This window comes from Ranitomeya variabilis, chromosome 2 (assembly GCF_051348905.1).
Source record: "Ranitomeya variabilis isolate aRanVar5 chromosome 2, aRanVar5.hap1, whole genome shotgun sequence".
In the NCBI taxonomy this organism is placed as follows: Eukaryota; Metazoa; Chordata; class Amphibia; order Anura; family Dendrobatidae; genus Ranitomeya; species Ranitomeya variabilis.
The window spans coordinates 1,000,159,116-1,000,179,658 of record NC_135233.1 but is presented as its reverse complement, the minus strand read 5'-3'; the positions used below and the strand labels follow the sequence as shown (position 1 = coordinate 1,000,179,658).

Below are 20,543 nucleotides of genomic sequence, written 5' to 3'. Positions count from 1 at the left end.
ATCGCCTTGAGTCCCTCATGGAAGACCGAGTTCAAGTGCAAAAACTCGGGCATGAGTGACCTGTCCGCGGCCCTCTGCCGCTGCCGGGAGGAGCCCATAAAAAATTGGCTAGAGGCAGAGGACTGGGGAAGGGGAACACCTGATGGACCAGCTTCCTGGTCTCCAGGTTGTGTGGCAGGCCCACTTGCTGCAGCGCTGGAGGATGGCTGGGACGGGTCCGTGGCTGACTGATGAAGGACTGCTCCAGAACCTGGGCCAACAGTGGAGCTCCAAGTGCTGCGAAAAAAAAAAAAAAATTATTACAAAACATTTACAAAAAGATAACTCAACAGTTAGATAAACATTCAGATAGGGAAAGGTCACACTAGCACTATTTGGAGTGAATTTTACATCAGAATTTGCAAGCCAGGAGTTCAACAGTAGGAATAAAAGTTTCATAAAACCACATGCTCTACTTCTGCATGCATCGACCAACTGATGTAAAATATGAAGAGACGATGGAGGCAATACAAGCCATATCTCTATACAAGCAAGCCACCTGTATACTCACCAGGACAAGTGCCAGGAGAAATGAATTGAGGAGCCATTGGCATCCTGAATTCATTATTTCTGACACCTGACTTGATGACTATAGATCTGTTGTGTAGGCTGCCGTCACACTGTCAGTATTTGCTCGGTATTTCAAATCAGTATTGGTAAGCCAAAACCTGGAGAGGAACTATGTGAGGGAAAGTATTCAAAGAACACGTACCCCACTTCTGCATGTATCAATCACTCATGGTTTTGGATTACAAATACTGATTCAAAATACTGACCCAAAAAAACTAGCATTATACACAACTTTTATTTTTCTTTTTTAACCAATATACTTACGTTCTTCGTGCAAGGACCGGTCTCAAAAACGCAAGGATGCGGTGGTACATGTATTTGCGTATCCTTGCTGCAGAACCACTTGGAAGCTGGCCCTCTTGACGCAGGTCCTTGTTGAAGCAGTCCTTCATCGATCGCCAACGTGTTTTGACTTTTGACACTGTTGACAAAACAAAACATAATAGTTAGGACAATGGTCTTTTGACCGTGGTCACACAACTGTATGTGCTGTGAAAAAGTAATGACTTTCTCTCATCATACACAGTTGTGTGAGCATGGCCAAGGTATTGACTACATCACACTGCATTGCGATACTTACCAAATGCAGAACGGACCCGAGCCGGGGCATTGGCCCAGCCATCCCACAACGCTGCGGCCACCTCATTCCAAAGCCTCCGGATCGTCACATTGTTGGCGTGCAGTGGATCCCGGGTGTCCCACAATGCGACTCGCTCATGAACCAGGGAGATAAGGTGTTCATTCTCAATGAGGTCCTCATCCCCTTCTGGAACCTAACAACAAAAAGGACATTAATATTGGAGGCATTCACATACGGAAGACAGAAAACAGAATCAGAGGAATGGCATGAATATTGAAGTAAAAAAAAACACTGGTGCTGAAGCAGAAGGGAAAGAAAGAGAGAAGTAGAAAGAAATGAAGATTCAAGAATTGTAAAGTGAGGATACAATACACATTCAGCCAGCTATACTTACACGATGCCGCCGTGTTGCCCGGCCGTGACTACGCTGCTCCTGCCCAGTCTCTTGCCCAGTCTCTTCCGCTGTAGAAGAAGTGGTCTGAAAAAGGGAAAATATACATTGTCATATGTGTAGATGTGACAGTGAATACTTACCAATCTGAGGAGGTGAATACTCACTTCACTGACATGTTCCCCTGGTGCAGGCCCATGACTTTTGGATATGGGATGGACCCCACTCCTTCTTAAAACCACCATAACTACTGTAAACCTAGGTACTAAAATAAATACACAAAACACATTATTTTGGTTGTCAAAATGGCCACAGCTTTTATTCAAATCACAGGATTAAATAATCACAGTAGGAGTCAGGTGGAGTGCTAGTACATTGGGATTCACAAGTACTGCGATATCCCCAGCTGTCTGACATACAGCACCAGGACAGACAGCCATAAAGGGGCGGCACGCACTGGCTTGCCATTCAAGCAGAGCCAGTAAACTTTCAGGGCACCAATGACCCTATTATCCTCACTCCTGTGCTTAACCACTGTGCCCGCCCCTGATTGATGTTACCATTACAACGTCCTTGAGGCTGGCCACCAAAGCCGAGCCTGCTCACCACCATGAGGTTTTACATCCTCTATTAGTTAAAATGAGTCCACCTTAACTTGTCTGCAACTTCCACCTGACTCCTAAACCACAAAGCCCTGACGGGTTAAATATTCCAAGTCTCATTTGACACCTTTTTTTTTTTTTTTTTTTTTTTTTATAAATAATGAAATCATTTTTGTAAACTTAAAAACTAGAAGTCCCTGCAAAAGCATTAATGGGACTAAACTTGGCAAACCCCCGACTCACAAAGAGTCATCCTACAGCGCTCAGGAGAGGAAAAACCCCCTGTGGAGGAAACCTCCAGGGAACCATGGCTGAAGGATTGCCCTTCCCTTGGGCTTAGAAGGTTACCACAAATAATAACTCTTTATAGCCAATATACAATTGAACATGGTACAAGATATACAATGACAAATTCAAAAATACAATAAAACATTTATCATTATACAAGCAATAATTAAAAAGTTTAAGGACAAAGATTATAAACAGGGCGGGAGGGCGGGTAATGTTTCCTCCTGTCCATCCTGTGAGAGAGAGAGGGAGAGCCAGAGTTGCCTCCCCTATATAAGCCCCACCCTCCTCACAGTAATACACCAGGCACAAACATCTAAACTTCCTCTTAAAGCAACAACACTCTTGTTTAAAATCTACACCGCAATACAAACAAAAGCTGCAGGAGTTCTCGGTCCACCCATCCCCAAGTCATGTCCACCTCCATCTAGTCTCCGGTGGTTTCTTGACTTTTGGATATGGGATGGACCCCACTCCTTCTTAAAACCACCATAACTACTGTAAACCTAGGTACTAAAATAAATACACAAAACACATTATTTTGGTTGTCAAAATGGCCACAGCTTTTATTCAAATCACAGGATTAAATAATCACAGTAGGAGTCAGGTGGAGTGCTAGTACATTGGGATTCACAAGTACTGCGATATCCCCATCTGTCTGACATACAGCACCAGGACAGACAGCCATAAAGGGGCGGCACGCACTGGCTTGCCATTCAAGCAGAGCCAGTAAACTTTCAGGGCACCAATGACCCTATTATCCTCACTCCTGTGCTTAACCACTGTGCCCGCCCCTGATTGATGTTACCATTACAACGTCCTTGAGGCTGGCCACCAAAGCCGAGCCTGCTCACCACCATGAGGTTTTACATCCTCTATTAGTTAAAATGAGTCCACCTTAACTTGTCTGCAACTTCCACCTGACTCCTAAACCGCCACCAGCGAGGCCATTTGACACCTTGAATGGACTCGACCCCCATCACCCATGCCTAATAAAGTCATCAACGAGTTCTGCATGCTATGGAAAGACTGTGCATATAAGTAACAAAATTCCAGGACTACAGATTAATTTTAACAATGCAACACTACCAAATTATGATCAATAATACGGTAACTACAGCAAAATAACAGCCGCTAAACATGCTGCAATGTGGATCCTATAATGGGTAATGCAGAAACTAAACCATAATAAAGGGGTAGCCACAGTCTGACTACCTGTATAATGACATCTGTCATGCCTCAAAAACTATTATACCGCATGTATTGTAGCCAGCTCTAATAACTCACTAATTCACAGATTTTAGTTCTAGAAACCACCATTACATACAGTTGCTGGGCTGTGTAGTAACCAATTCTTAAACCCACTTACTATTACTACCCAAAAAGTGATGAGTGTATATAAAGAGAAAGATATTATAAACAAGGAGAAATTAAAAGCCATACACAATATAATATCAACATTATAACCGATCATTAAATAATTTGAACAATTTCTGTAATATTTGGACATAGTAAATGAAATAAGCCTATAGCAGAAAATTCTACAAAGGCATTATTAATAACCTTGCCACGCCATTGTTAATTGCTTTACAGGCATTTGATAACAAATACCATTAACCCTCTCCAACTGGGACAAAGGCATTGGGAATAGGCACATCGCCCTTCGTGTTAATGCGCTTGATTTCTTCACCCTTAGCCGCTCCCACTGGCTCAAGGGCATCGAGATGCACTTTATTACTTTTCCCTTAGTCACTCCCACTGACTCCAGGGCACCCATATTAGGTACATTGCTCTTCAGTTTAATTCCCCAGATTACTGCATTGTCCAGAGGACAACCTTGAAAGAAACAAGAGTTGGTCAATATAAACAGTCAAAATCTGTGCCTCAGCATTCTCAAGTCACATGAAAAAAGAGAGCGTCCTTGAAGCTAACGATTGTATTGAAATGCATGCCTTTTTTTTTTTTTTTTTTAAGCTATTGTTCCTAGCTCATAGGACCCAATTTAATTTGTAGGCATGTAGAATATGATTGCCATGTCCACAGGGACTTTACCCTAACTGGGTCTTGTAGGATATAAATGCTTCTGGAGACCAGGGGGCCATACTGTGATGGTCACTCCTCCACACCAGGGGGCCATACCAAAGATGGCTACCCCTCCATACCAGGGGGTCATACTATGATGTACACCCCTCCATCCAGGGGTCATACCCGAGATGTTTACTCCTCCACACAAAGGGTCATACTATGATGAATACCCCCCCTAAACAGAGGGTCCATACCTGAGATGGTTACCCCTACTGACCAAATCATAATTAGCTTCAAGGACCCACTAAAAAAGAAACAAATAAGTGCTTTTTTTTTTTTTTTTTTCTTTAATACCTTTATTAAAAACAAACATACAATAACCCAACAAAGCATAAATAACCTTAGCTCGCTGGGAGGAGTCCTTGAAGCTCATAAGATCTGGCGATTACCAAACATAAAGTGAACATAAAATGTACCAATAATTACTCCCAGAAGTTATCCCACTGGCTCGGGAGCACCATAACCACAGGGTTCCAATGTTCACTTGCACTTCCTGAGGATCCGACAAACCCTTGCCGAAACTCCCCTCCACATTTCACCAGATCCAGAACCATATTTAATACCAAACGGAAGAATCCATATCCCAATGGATCCCCCAGACCAATTTGCAACCAACTTCAAGGACCCCCCCAACTGCCCGGCTCCAGGTAATCCACTCAGTCTGTGCTATCCACCATCTTAGGTAATATAAAATTAAGCACTCGGTGGGTATACACCATTCCTGCAAATATATGAAGGGGACAATATAAGAATTAAAACAGCATACAATAAAACATCAAAGCATAAAGAACATTAACATGCTGGGAGGAGTCCTTGAAGCTCATAAGATCTGGTGATTACTAAACAAAAAGTGAACATAAAATGTACCAATTACTCCCAGCCGTTACCCCACCAGCTCGGGAGCACCACAACCACAGGGTTCCACTTGAACTTCCTGAGGATTCAACAAACCCTTGCTGAAAATCCCCTCCACCATTCACCAGATCAAGAACCAAATTAAATTCCAAAAAGAGGAATCCATATCCCAATGGATCCCCCAGACCAATTTATAACCAACTTCAAGGACCCCCCCAACTGCACAAGATGTGGGAGAAGTGAAGATGAAAACACCATGTAAGTTTACAACCAAGGTATATTACAGGTTGATACTGGAAAATGTCCCATCATAAGGTCAGATAAATTCGATGATGGGCAATGCTGTGTTATATGCTGTAACAATAAAGAAGCCGCCTGCTCCTCTACAGCAGTTACAGACAGGCTCTCTAACCACCAGCTGCACATACATCGTAAGAAAATATAATATGTAGGTCTAGTATAAGCTGCATGCAGCCATAAGTGTACGTGCAGAAAACTGCAAGGTCTGTGTCCCCAGTCAGTCACGCTACCTACATACAATAGACAGGGCTGAAAACTGGGCCCATGATGTGTTCTCCAGAGCAAGGTGCAGCATCACACTAGGAGTGCCCACTCACTGCCCAACATGTGCTGAGTTATTAGTGCCCACTCACTGCCTCCGCCATGTGCTGAGCTATGTCCACTCACTGCCTGCCATATGCTGCATTATTAGTGCCCCACTCACCACCACGCCATGTGCTGAATTACTCCCTGAATATTTATTGACACCTAATAATATATATATAGTAAGGCTCCAGGTAATGCACTCAGACTTGTGCTATCCACCATCTTAGATATATAGAAAAAGGGGGTGGATATATCAGGCAGGACAGCATGCAACATAATAGGACTAAAGGCTGCCATATCTCCAGAAATAAAGCACGGATTTGGAAGTCATACACAAATTATATGTGCAGCAAGGAAAATAAACTGGAGACCCAGGATCTAACATGCACTCAAAGTCTGTATACATGATAAGCATGCTGCACAGAGATGGAGCCTTTACTCATATATCACATATATATAGTGAGAGTAACCTGTCACACTGGATCTGTACACCCAGCATCATCAGACTGTACTGTAGCAGAGATGGAGCCTTTACTCATATATCACATATATATAGTGAGAGTAACCTGTCACACTGGATCTGTACACCCAGCATCAGGGCCGCCATCAGGGCATTACAGGCATCACTGCCGTATGGGGCCCGGTGATGAGGAGCAAAAAGGGGGGCCCGAGCGAGCACGCTGGCAGCCGGTCCGGTCCGCGCTCTGCTCGGGCCCCCCCTGACATTTTTATTCAGGCTGCGGCTGCCACTGTGCTGTGCCTGCCTAAATGAGCCTTGTACCTTTAAGGCGGCCAGGCCCACGGTGCATCATGGGCCCGCCCGCCGAAAGTTAGTGACGTCACACGCTGCCCTGCTCCACTTCCTCATTCCGGGACCGGAGCAGAGCAGCGTGCGGCGGTGTATGTGCCACCACGTGGACGGCGGAGGGAGCAGAGAAGAGGCAGCGGGGGACCACCGGACGACGAGGGACCCGGCGGAGGAGAAGAGGACCGGCGGAGGAGAAGGGGCAGGCGCCGGCGGCAGCGGGGGACCGGCGGAGGAGAAGAGGCAGGCGCCGGCGGCAGCGGGGGACCAGCGGTCGGCGGAGGACCAGTCAGACGGCGGAGGAGAAGAGGCAGGCGGGGGAGGGGACCACCGGACGACGAGGGACCCGGCGGGGGACCACGGTCACCGGACGGACGAGGCGACGGGGGGGACACTGTCTGGCAGCCAGGTCCGTACGTGCAGCCTGCAGGCTGCAGCAAGTGGAGGCGGCTGGCGAGCAGGGGGTGAGTACCATCTGGACCTGGGGGCCCGGGGGTGGGGGCGGACGTGGGGGGGCATTGCTGCCTGCACCGTGCACAGATTAAAACAGGGCCCGGGGGGGTTTGCTGCCTGCACCATGCACAGATTAAAACAGGGCCCGGGGGTGGGGCCCGGGGGGGTTTTGCTGCCTGCACGGTGCACAGATTAAAACAGGGCCGGGGTGGGGGGGTTTGCAGCCTGCACCGTGCACCGTGCACGGATTAAAACAGGGCCCGGGGGGGTTTGCTGCCTGCACCGCACCGTATGCACATGGATTAAAACAGGGCCCGGGGGGGTTTGCTGCCTGCACCGCACCGTACGCACATGGTTTAAAACAGGGCCCGGGGGGGTTTGCTGCCTGCACCGCACCGTGCACGGATTAAAACAGGGCCCGGGGGGGTTTGCTGCCTGCACCGCACGCACACGGATTAAAACAGGGCCCGGGGGGTTTGCTGCCTGCACCGTACCGTACGCACATGGATTAAAACAGGGCCCGGGGGGTTTGCTGCCTGCACTGCACCGTATGTACACGGATTAAAACAGGGCCCGGGGGGGTTTGCTGCCTGCACCGCACGCACATGGATTAAAACAGGGCCCGGGGGGTTTGCTGCCTGCACCGCACCGTACGCACATGGATTAAAACAGGGCCCGGGGGGTTTGCTGCCTGCACTGCACCGTATGTACACGGATTAAAACAGGGCCCGGGGGGGTTTGCTGCCTGCACCGCACCGTATGCACACGGATTAAAACAGGGCCCTGGGGGGTTTGCTGCCTGCACCGCACCGTGCAGCACACGGATTAAAACAGGGCCCGGGGGGGGTTTGCTGCCTGCACCGCACCGTATGCACACGGATTAAAACAGGGCCCGGGGGGGTTTGCTGCCTGCACCGCACCGTACGCACATGGATTAAAACAGGGCCCGGGGGGGTTTGCTGCCTGCACCGCACCGTGCACGGATTAAAACAGGGCCCGGGGGGGGTTTGCTGCTTGCACCGCACGCACACGGATTAAAACAGGGCCCGGGGGGGTTTGCTGCCTGCACCGTACCGTGCACGGATTAAAACAGGGCCCGGGGGGGCTTGCTGCCTGCACCGCACCGTGCACGGATTAAAACAGGGCCCGAGGGGGTTTGCTGCCTGCACCGCACCGTATGCACACGGATTAAAACAGGGCCCGAGGGGGTTTGCTGCCTGCACCGCACCGTGCACGGATTAAAACAGGGCCCGGGGGGGGGGGGGGGGGGGGTGTTTGCTGGCTGCACCGCACCGTGCACGGATTAAAACAGGGCCCGGGGGGGTTTGCTGCCCGCACCGCACCGTGCACGGATTAAAACAGGGCCCGAGGGGGTTTGCTGCCTGCACCGCACCGCGCTGTGCACGGATTAAAACAGGGCCCGAGGGGGTTTGCTGCCTGCACCGCACCGCACCGTGCACGGATTAAAACAGGGCCCGGGGGGGGGGGGGTTTGCTGGCTGCACCGCACCGTGCACGGATTAAAACGGGGGGGGGGGGGGGTTTGCTGCCTGCACTGTGCACGGATTCAAACAGGGCCCTGGGGTGGGGTGGGGGGGTTTGTTTGCTGCATGGATTCAAACATATTTGTTTTGCAGGCTGAGGTGGGCAAGGCTGAGAGGACCATTATTCTTGACTGGGTGGTGAGCGCGGCGGCAACTACAGCTGTGTGAGTAAATAACAAGTCCATGTATTCGTTTGTTCACCATATCAGTATGTGATTGTATGATAGTCATACCTTCCCCCTTTACCTTTCTCCTCCCCAACAGCAATGTATAAGCTACTGGATGATCCTGTCTGACCTGCTGCAAAACCAAATGCCCAATTATAACATCAGGCAGCAGCTCAGGATCATCCAGTAACTTATAAGTTTTGGTTCACCTCAAGGACGGTACTTGGGGCTTCCCGGTGGGCAATCATTTAAGTACATCTTCCTACCTGCTTGGTTTCCCTCTATCTCCAACCTTCTCCGTTGATATGAAGCCAGAACTGTCTAGTGAAGGAGAGCGGATGGACATAGAGGGAAAACATGAAGGTGGCAAGGTGAACCCAGCTGCAGGTGTCGCGGCTGTGACAGTCACTCAGAATAAAGCGATGCAAAAATAATTTTTTCTATAATAGTTTTTATAGTTTAAAAGCGCCAAAACATAAAAATGATATAAATGAGGTATTGATGTAACCGTACTGACCCTGACCCAAAGAATACAACTTCTTTATCAATTTTACCACACATGGAACGGTATAAACGCCCCACCCAAAAGAAATTCATGAATAGCTGTTTTTTATTCATTCTGCCTCTCAAAAATTGGAATAAAAAGCGATCAAAAAATGTAATGTGCCCGAAAATGGTACCAATAAAAACGTCGACTTGTCCCGCCAAAATAAAACCTTACATGACTCCGTGGGCCAAAATATGGAAAAAATCTAGCTCTCAAAATGTGGAGACGCAAAAACAATTTTTGGGGCAATAAAAAAGAGAACTTTTAGCATGTGACAGCTGACAAACATAAAAACCCACTAAACATAGTAAATCAAACCCCCCTTTATCACCCACTTAATTAGGGAAAAATAATAAAATAAGAAAAATGTATTTATTTCCACGTCCCCATTAGGATAAGAGTTGGGGCTATAGTTGGGGTTGGGGCTATAGTTGTTGTTGGGGCTATCATGGTTAGGGGTGTGTTGGGGTTAGGGTTGGAGTTAGAATTGGGGGTTTCCATTGTTTAAGCACATCAGGGGCTCTCCAAACACGACATGGCGTCCGATCTCAATTCCAGTCAATTCTGCGTTAAAAAAGTCTAACGGCGTTCCTTCCCTTCCAAGCTCTCCCGTGTGCCCAAACAGGGGTTTACTCCGGCATATGGGGTGTCAGCGTACTCAGGACAAATGGCACAACAACTTTTGGGGTCAAATTTCTCCTGTTATCCTTGGTTACCCAAAAAAATTGGGGCAAAAATCATTTGAAAAAATAAGATTTTTTTATCTTCATGGCTCTAATGTAATTTATAGTTAATTTTTGGTAGTGTATAACCAGTGATTATATATGCAATAATATACACCTTCCAGTTATTTATTTATTTGTTTTGCAGGCTGAGGTGGGCAGGCTAAGAGGACCATTATTCTTGACTGGGTGGTGAGCGTGGCGGCAACTCCAGCTGTGAGTAAATAACAAGTCTATATATTCGTTTGTTCACCATATCAGTATGTGATTGTATGATAGTCATACCTTCCCCCTTACCTTCCTCCTCCCCAACAGCAATGTATAAGCTACTGGATGATCCTGACTTGCTGCAAAACCAAATGCCCAATTATAACATCAGGCAGCAGCTCAGGCTCATCCAGTAACTTATAAGTTTTGGTTCACCTAAAGGTACCGTCACATTTAGCGACGCTGCAGCGGTCTAGACAACGATGCCGATCGCTGCAGCGTCGCTGTGTGGTCGCTGGAGAGCTGTCACACAGACAGCTCTCCAGCGACCAACTATGCTAAGTCCCCTGGTAACCAGGGTAAACATCGGGTTACTAAGCGCAGGGCTCCACTTAGTAACCCGATGTTTACCCTGGTTACCAGTGTAAATGTAAAAAACAAACAAACACTACATACTTACATTCCAGTGTCTGTCCCCCGTCGCTGTGCTTTCCTGCACTGACTGTGAGCGCCGGCTGGCCGTAAAGCACAGCGGTGACGTCACCGCTGTAATCTGCTTTACGGCTGGCCGGCGCTGACAGTGCAGAGAAGCAGAACGCCGAGGGACGCGACAGACAGAGGAATGTAAGTATGTAGTGGGGGTTTTTTTTACATTTACACTGGTAACCAGGGTAAACATCGGGTTACTAAGCGCGGCCCTGCGCTTAGTAACCCGATGTTTACCCTGGTTACCAGTGAAGACATCGCTGAATCGGCGTCACACACGCAGATTCAGCGATGTCTGCGGGAGATCCAGCGACGAAATAAAGTTCTGGACTTTCTGCTCCGACCAACGATGTCACAGCAGGATCCAGATTGCTGCTGCGTGTCAAACACAACGATATCGCTATCCAGGACGCTGCAACGTCACGGATCGCTAGCAATATCGTTGTGAAGTTGGTCAGTGTGACGGTACCTTAAGTCAAGGTACTTGGTGCTTCCCGGTGGGCAACCATTTAAGTACATCTTCCCACTTGCTTGGTTTCCCTCTATCTCCAACCTTCTCCATTGATATGAAGCCAGAACTGTCTAGTGAAGGAGAGCGGATGGACATAGAGGGAAAACATGAAGGTGGCAAGGTGAACGTAAATGATTGGCTCCGCTGTGAAGCTGAATGGAATACCTTTTTTTGAACAGTCACTCTATGCTGACAGCCCCATTAAACCAAAGTTCCCTCTCATACTCACCGTCCGACATATTCATAAATTTTCAGCGCCACTCTGGTATTTCGGTGCCACCTTGTAAGTGCAGGTTCTGACTGGCTGGAAGTCAGAAGCTATGTCATAAGTAGAGTAGAGCGAATTTGTTCGTGACCTTGCGTATTCGGCAAGCTGTAGCGCTTACCAATTAAGCTACAGCAGTAACCCAGATAACGGGAGCGCTCCCGAATCCCGATGATCAGATGTTTGGCGCTGCAGGTGTCGCGGCTGTGTGACAGTCACAACACATGCATCGACAGCCTGTGTGTTGGGCTCCATGCATGTGCTGTGACGATGACACAGCCGTGACACATGCAGCTGTGGTGCTCCAGTCCATGTATCCGGGTTGCTGCTGTAGCTTATTCGGTAAGCGCTATAGCTTGAAGAATAAGTGGGGACCTGAACAAATTCACTCATCTCTAGTCATAAGCTCTCAATGCAAGTATATGAGAGCCTCAACGATGTTCTCATAGATTGTATCTGGTCCAATACAGATTAATTACTTGAACATTTAACCTCTCCTTGTCATGTGACTATTCTATTTGACAGTATCAGTTATACACTTATACAGGTTCTCTGGTGAATAAAATGAATCGCCTAAACTAAGGACATGTTCTGTATTTGGCCAGTATTTTACATCTGCATTTATCACCAACTCCTGACTTTGGCTTATAAATACTGAACTGGTGACTTGTTTGTATTATACTTTTCCTCTGTACCACGTTTGATTTTGGCTTATAAAGAAGTGATTTAAAATACTGAACATGTGAACTTGGCCTCCATCCAAGGATAAGTGATAACTTATTGCTTGGGGGGGGGATTGACTCAAGCAAGGCAGTCTTGGTTGAGTTGTCACTTCTGCTCACTCTGCGACCCTACACACGGTTTGCCCCTTGTTCTGCTGTGTAAGTGGCGCTTACCACTTACTTCTGGCCACAGGCCTTTGCTTACTCCAGGAATCCCTCTCCTGGAACCAGGGCAGCAATCAATCCAGGTGACTCATCATTTTGACAGCCCAAAATAAACGGTCAGCAAAGCGTTTTTTTTTTTTTGCCAGTCAAAATGACTGCACTTCGTAGCGTAGGTAAACTGCAGCACTTCCACTTGTTCTTGTCACCGTTGAGTAACTTGAGTCAATGGTGACAAAAAACAAAGCATCTGTTTTAGACTGTTATTTAAATCTTATTTGACATCCCCGAACCAGTGTATGATGATGAAGTGTTGCAATTTCCAAGTTAATTTTGATTTGGAATTCTTACATGTAGGTAATCCTCGTTTACAAATCACCTTGTAATCTGTAATTGTTTGTACTTGGACCAAGAAAGATGTACAAACATAAATCAGGCTCTCAAAAACGAAAGGAGAAAAGGGATCGTAATGAAGAGGAGGAAAGGCTTAAAAAGAAAAGCTTTTTATCTCATTACTTTAAAAAGCCACAAAGCACCAAGGGAGGTGATGATGACACTGGTGAACCGGCTGCCTCGTCAAGCTTTTCTTCAGTAATGCAAGAAGAGGCTCCAACTATGCCAACTGATGTGGAAACAGAAGAATGTGCAGAAACATGGTCCACAACCATGTCACTTTCTCCCAGTCCTTCTCACAAAATGCTCTCTTCCACTGTTTGTATACAGATGGAAAAAGAGGAAATGCCTTCATGTTCAAGTTCCATTATTGAACATGTGTGTGAAGAACCATCTTGCAGCCAGAGTGCAGAGACTCTTTTTCCAGAGACGTGCACTCTGGTAACAGAAGAAGACGGAGGCGAAGACGGAGGCGAAGACGGAGACGAAGACGGAGGCGGAGGCGAAGACGAAATTAATTGGAAAGACCCAGCCATGTGGCCAGATGACATCAAGGATAAGGAACGGGAGAAGATCGTTCTTTCAGGGCTTTCAAATGAAGAAGAATTGAAGCAGATGGTAAAATCTTTGCCTAAGGATGTTGATGACCATTCCTTTAGTGACTTTCTCCTATATGCAAAGTCATCTAATGGCCGTGAAAAATGTATAAGGGATTGGCTACGATGGAGCCCAAGTAGGAAGGTAATGTATTGTGTTACATGTATGGCATTTTCAGATGATAAAAGAAGCATCCTTTGCCGGAAAGAAGGTTTTAATCCTATGGTTTCCAAATGGCATCGTCTGTACCTCAAGCTACCAGAGCATGAACATAGTGCACTGCACAGGAAGCACTACTGGAGTTGGAGAACACGCCAAAAGGCCCAAGTTGGCCATGGTGTTGACTTCGAGATGCAAAGAAGTTTAGCAAAGGAAGCAGAGAGGCTTGTGTCTCTTCTAGAAAGACTTTTGGATGTGACACTGCATTTAGCTTCACGCAACATGGCTTTCAGGGGAACATCACAGAGAATTGGAGACCTACATAATGGAAATTTTCTTGGAACACTGGAAATCTTGTCAAGATATGACAGTGTTCTAAAAGAGCACCTAGAAAAGGTAAAGATTAGTCAAGAAAAGGGAAAAAAAATGCCAGCTCATTATCTATCTTGGGCAACACAAAACGAATTTATAAATATTTGTGGAAAACATGTCCTGGATGCCATACTTTCAGAAAGGAAAGAAGCAATTTATTTTTCTGTTATTTGTGATGCTACTCCAGATGTCTCACACACTGAACAGAATGTAATAGTTTTAAGGTATGTATCCAGAGACCCCCAAACAGGAATTTGGCATGTGCAAGAAAGGTTTTTGGAATTTTTTGATTTTTTTAAGAAGACTGGAGAACAAATTGCAGACATGATTATATCAAGACTGCATGAGCATGCCATTGACCTTAAAGACTGCAGAGGCCAGGGATATGATAATGGGGCAAACATGTCTGGTAGGATTAAAGGTGTGAGGGCTAAAATTCTAGAGAAATTTCCAAGAGCTCTCTTTTCTCCTTGTGCTGCCCATTCTTTAAACCTCGTGGGTGTTCATGCTGCTGCAAGCTGCCCAGAAATGAAGACTTTTTTTGGAAGTGTAAACCGTCTATACATTCTGTTTAGCAACAGCCCTGAGAGATGGAACACCTTGCTTGAAGTAGTTGGAAGGTCTTTGCATGGTCTAAGTGACACCCGATGGAGCTCAAGAATAGAGGCTGTACGTCCCGTTGCTCAAAGCCTACCAAGTATTTTGAAGGCTCTTCATCAAGTTATTTCTTCCGGAAAGCTCACAAATGATGCACATTCAGAAGCTGAAGGTCTCTCTGACTATTTTTCATCTTTCAGGGCAGTGGTTTTGGCTACATTTTGGGTAAAAGTTCTTACCAGTTTTGAGGAGAGAAACAAAATACTACAGTCTAGATCTGTCTCCTTGGAAGTCGGAGCTGCCAACATTAAAGCTCTCTCAGAGGAAATGAAATTACTTAGAGAAAAGTGGCCCACTCTGCTTTCTGAAGCCAGTTTGGTTGCTGATTGTATGGGCATTCCAAAGGATCTATTGAATGCTCAACAATTGCGCCAAAGAAGATCAAAGCATCATGAAGCTGCAAGTCCTGAAGAGCACTTCAAAGTTAATGTCTTTCTTGTGGCAATGGACACAATAATATCGGATCTTCACCAGCGCTTCAGATCGATGGAAGATATCTGCAAGTTGTTTGCTCCAATTCTTAAGATGACGACAATTAGTGAAGAAAATCTGGTGGCATCCACTGAAGAATTGATAGCTGCATACCCTGAAGATTTAACATCATCGTTACTCTCTGAGCTGCAACATCTTCGGAAAGTTTATGAAGCTACATTTACTGACAACATGGGTCCACTGGATTTGCTAAATGCCATCTACAAATTTGAGCTGCAAGGAATATTTGGAGAGGTGTGTATTGCTCTCAGAATTTTCATCACCCTACCACTTTCAGTCGCAGAAGGAGAGAGAGCATTCAGCAAACTCTCATTGGTCAAGAACTATCTGCGCTCTACCATGACAGAACAACGATTGAACAGCCTAGCCCTGCTATCGATTGAACATGAGCTTGCCAGACGCCTGAATTTTAAAGATCTGATAACAGATTTTGCGAAACAGAAGGTAAGACGACTGCCTGTTCCACAAATGTAACCGTAGACAATTTTACATTAGTCTATTATTGCCACATACGTCCCCCTCTATTTTGGATGAGTGGCCTTGCCTGACTGTGGGTTTACTGACCCAATGTCATAAACATTAGAGAAATGTAACATATCAGTTAATGTTTCAGTTATGGGATTTTCACCTATCTGTACTCCAGATTTGAATGGCCCTTTAATATTAGGCCTCAGTTATTGGCACAGTGTTTGTTTTGCTTATATTTATAATTATGTCCCTTTTTAAGATTGGGGCTCAGTTCTTAACTTAGTGTGCACTGTTGTTACATTTTTGTAAATACGTATTTATTATTATGGTTCAGTTCCATAGATTGTGTGCAATACTCTGTTTTTGATTGTTTTTCTGACCTCACAAAATCACCTTATATTCGTTGTACTGATTGGTTATATGTGTTTGTTTTCTTTGTTTGTTTGTTTGTTTCTTGTTTTATTTGCACTTAAATTTTGCACTTAATTCATAATTGACCAAAGGATTTCACTAAATGACTCTTATGAAAAATAGATTTCAATAGCAAAATGTTCTGCCAAAATTAAAGAAATGCAATATTAGTGCCTTACCTAAAACACTTTTGACAATAATATCCATAAAATGTCCAATCCTTTTATTAATAGTTTAACGTTATGGAATAATTTAAACTACCGTATGTTGTTGCTTATATCATAAAATAATTAACAGAAACCGCTTTTATAGTTGGCTGACACTTCCATAAGACATCCCTTTTCAGCAGGTTCCTCATTATCATCATAAGCAGCAGGATTACAATGACAGATAACAGAATCCACCATTCACAATAGGCAGTGTCATGATTACCTCTTCCCCTTCCTGCACAATTGCATATGCATGTCAGTAAACATAAGAACATGTATAGAAAACTCTCCCAAGATGATAGTCCCCTATAATGTCTTAAGATAGAATGAATATATATTCATATTCTATAAACGTGCATATGTCCTATGTCCATATCTCAAAACAGGCGATAGAGCTGCTTCCATAAATGTCCAGAATACAATAATCTGTAATCAGAAATATATATATATATATCTGATGTCATATAGTTTACAAATGTATGTGACACATTCCCTTGAAGAAAGATAATTAAAATATAGCCAAAAAAAAAAAAAAGAGTTAACTGTTTGATAGGTTAGAGTAGAGTAGGGCCCTGCCAATAGAGTCTACCTTGTCGTGGTGGCAGGCTTAAAAATCTTTTGGTTAAAACAAAAGCTGATGGCTGTGTGTGTGATATGGTGTTAATGTGTGATTGGTGAGGATGTGGTGCAGAAGTGGTGTTTCAAAGAAAGGGCGGAGGGACTGTGGAAAGTTTGCAAGGTGGAGGCGGAGCTAGGGTGGAGGCGGGGCTGGGGTGGAGCCTGGGCGGAGTCTCAAGGGGGCCCCGAAAATTTTGCCAGTATGGGGCCCCGAAATTTCTAGTGGCAGCCCTGCCCAGCATCATCAGACTGTACTGTACAGAGATGGAGCCTTTACTCATATATGACATATATATAGTGAGAGTAACCTGTTATGCTGGATCTGTACACCCAGCATCATCAGACTGTACTGTAGCAGAGATGGAGCCTTTACTCATATATCACATATACATAGTGAGAGTAACCTGTCACACTGGATCTGTACACCCAGCATCATCAGACTGTACTGTACAGAGATAAGGTCACATACAGGTCACCACACTCCATAAATGGGAAGGGGGGAATCAGCACACAGCAGCATGCAATGCACAGACATGAAGTGCAGCCTCTTACCCTCATATATATACGGTATATATATATACCATCCCATTACTGCTCCCTCTCACCAGTGACTAGTCCCTATAACTGCCCAGCTCTGTGCTAGCAATAGCAGACACTGTGTCAATGCTCTGACCCATCATAGAGATACCCAAAACTCATGAAGACTCTGTATAATACAGCAGAAATGTGACACCACAGCCATGTCTGTATGGAGGTCACACAGGAGCTGTCTCTGCAGTGTGTGAGGCAACGTGTAACAGACCCATGAAGGAACATGGCAGCTACATGAATCTCTGAGGTAATATTGCTCCCAAATAAGATGTAAGAGCTGATACTACACTGATACATGATGAATGTGGAGTAGTATATCAGCCATGTCTGCAGGGAGGTACACATGAGGGAACATGGCGGCTACATGAATTTCTGAGGTAAAATTGATCCCATATATGATGTAGGAGCTGATACTACACTAATACATGATGTGTGAGGTGAATGTGCTCCTATCAGCTATAATGTGAGGTGATAACCCCAGTATTATACTCCCTAACACTGCAGACATGTTTCCTCCTGTCCATCCTGTGAGAGAGAGAGGGAGAGCCAGAGTTGCCTCCCCTATATAAGCCCACCCTCCTCACAGTAATACACCAGGCACAAACATCTAAACTTCCTCTTAAAGCAACAACACTCTTGTTTAAAATCTACACCGCAATACAAACAAAAGCTGCAGGAGTTCTCGGTCCACCCATCCCCAAGTCATGTCCACCTCCATCTAGTCTCCGGTGGTTTCTGGCGTTTCCTCATCAGAAGAAGAAGACATTCTGATGCATGCAGAAAGAAAGAAATGAAAGAAATTAGGGCATATAGACACAGATTATAGAAAAGAAATGCATTGGATAGGATATACTCACATAGTTCTGAGGCTTGTTTGCTGCTCCAAGGGGCTGTGGGGCGTCTCGTCTGCAAGGCAGTCTGATGAGTAGTGACCTGCAACTGTCCACACCCTCCCTTTATCACCTTGTATGTGGGGGGTGGCTTATCAGTGTCTAGACATGTTTTCTCAATTGAGACGCATGCGTCGACAAACGCAAGCAAACGCATGTACAGAAAAACACATGCGTTTACATAGACTACAATGTGTTTTTTCGGCGCAAACCTTGCGCAATCAGCCGCATACGTTTCCAGGCGGCAAAATGACACCTCTAAAAATTACTACATGTTGCATTTCCGCGCCAAGACGCAGACGGCTAGACGACGCATGCGTCGTCAAACGCGGCAAAACGCGAACACAGAAAAACACATGCGTCGATAATGTTAAAGATAGGAATACACAACGCATGCGGATATTTGCGGAAGAAACGTTGCGGACACAACCGCAAATGTGAAAGCGGCCTAAGTCTATGAACCTCAGAACGAGGCTCTATAGGTCTACATTATAAAAAAGACCTCAGTTTAACACATAAATCCATCTGTAACACAGTTAGTCTAAATTCAAGTCACGTGGGCAAGAAGAGGACCGATGCAGCACTGCAGAGTGGGAAAGACAGCGATCGGTAAGAATTTTAATATACTTATACTACATTACATACCTCATTAGGAGGGATTAGTGAACAAAAATATTGTTTAGACTTCTTTAAATCTGAAAGTTTCTCTTTCATTGGTAAATAAAAGAAAGTGGCGCATTAATTCTAATGTGACGGGCCTATTGTGAGGATATGAGTACAATCCTTTACATGTGGATGGATAGGTGCAGGGTGTACCATGCTGGTGAATAGCAGGAGCTATTTAGGGAATTCACTTTTGTTTGATGTGATGACTCGGTTGCACTGTGGGACGTGTAAGTGGGCTGTAATGGTCCATTTCTGGCATTAATATAAATAACGTTGGTAATGATGGGAAATTGCAGAGCATGAAAAATAGATTCCGCTGGAACGGAATGGGAGAAATTATTGGATCTAACTGACATGTTTGTGGCAGATAAAAATATACTCATGAATTGTCGCAGACATCGTAGGATGGGGAGAAAATTATAGTAGATACAGTGCTGCATTCTCTGCTACAACACACTGGCAAATGTATCTCTCTTTATGGAGAATATGTCTGAAAAGCAAGATTGCTAACTTTTATCTCTCTTCCTGAAGTCTCCAAAGATGCCCTTAGTAGTCCCCATCAATGGCCATTTTGCTAAAATGTTAGTTCTATCCAATCATGCAGATGGAAGAGCTGCAGATTTGAGCTGCCCACACCATATTCTTGTGTTAAATGGATTAATTAATGTCCCTAATGACATAAAATGTCGCCACAATAAATGTCTTCTGGGATAACAATCAAGCCATACAGGATGGGCATAAGTCATGAACAGCTTGACTTCACTCCACCTCCTTAACTGGATATGGAAGCAGTCATTAAACCCAGTGTATGCTCTTTTAGAAACTGTTTTCAACTGCTGCTCATCAAAAATGTGGAATTCCCTTGTCTGAGTATGGAGATGGGAGCAGAGAGGCTCAGACAAGGAAAGACATGTATACTGAAAGTTATAGAGCAACTGCACTGAAGCATGATGGAAGCAAAATAAGGTAACAAAGTAAGAAAAAATTAGTTTTTCTTTAAACTTAATTTTTGCAAAATGATACATGGGGATACTAAGGACCACATTAGAGACTGGTGGATGAGAACCTTCAGGTTGCTGTAATGCTTTCAGGGTCAAAAACATTCTGACATGTTCCCATTAATACTTTAAATGAGACAGTAAACTACAGTTTAAAGGTAAATATTGAAAGATTTATTTCTTGTTAAATATGTGAATTGCCTCTGGAGCGCCCCCAAACGCAGGGCCGCGGGGTACTCGGTACCGGGCTTCTCTGTCTCGGTTCTGGGGTTGTCACGGTGGCTAGGCCCAGTCCGTGACCCTGCTAAGGGGCGTCCAATGAAAGTTGTAGGTGGTGGTGCGAGGTGCAGGTCGCGGTGAATAACGAGGACACAGGGTTGCAGTCTCTTTACCTCTTTACTGAAGGCTTCAAGATC

At 45.2% G+C, this 20,543-nt stretch overlaps 2 protein-coding genes across 5 annotated transcripts in view; one reads left to right on the top strand and one right to left on the bottom strand.

The window, feature by feature from the left end:
• SPHKAP (SPHK1 interactor, AKAP domain containing) overlaps window positions 1-20,543 on the bottom strand; it is a 450,379-nt gene that overhangs the window by 61,129 nt on the left and 368,707 nt on the right. The window lies entirely within an intron of this gene.
• On the top strand, window positions 6,861-15,848 carry LOC143810110 (zinc finger MYM-type protein 1-like). The gene is made up of 4 exons (XM_077293006.1): window positions 6,861-7,285; window positions 8,911-8,981; window positions 10,402-10,469; window positions 12,964-15,848. The coding sequence occupies exon 4, from the start codon at window positions 13,024-13,026 to the stop codon at window positions 15,748-15,750; it is 2,727 nt and encodes a 908-aa protein (XP_077149121.1). The 5' UTR covers window positions 6,861-7,285; window positions 8,911-8,981; window positions 10,402-10,469; window positions 12,964-13,023; the 3' UTR covers window positions 15,751-15,848.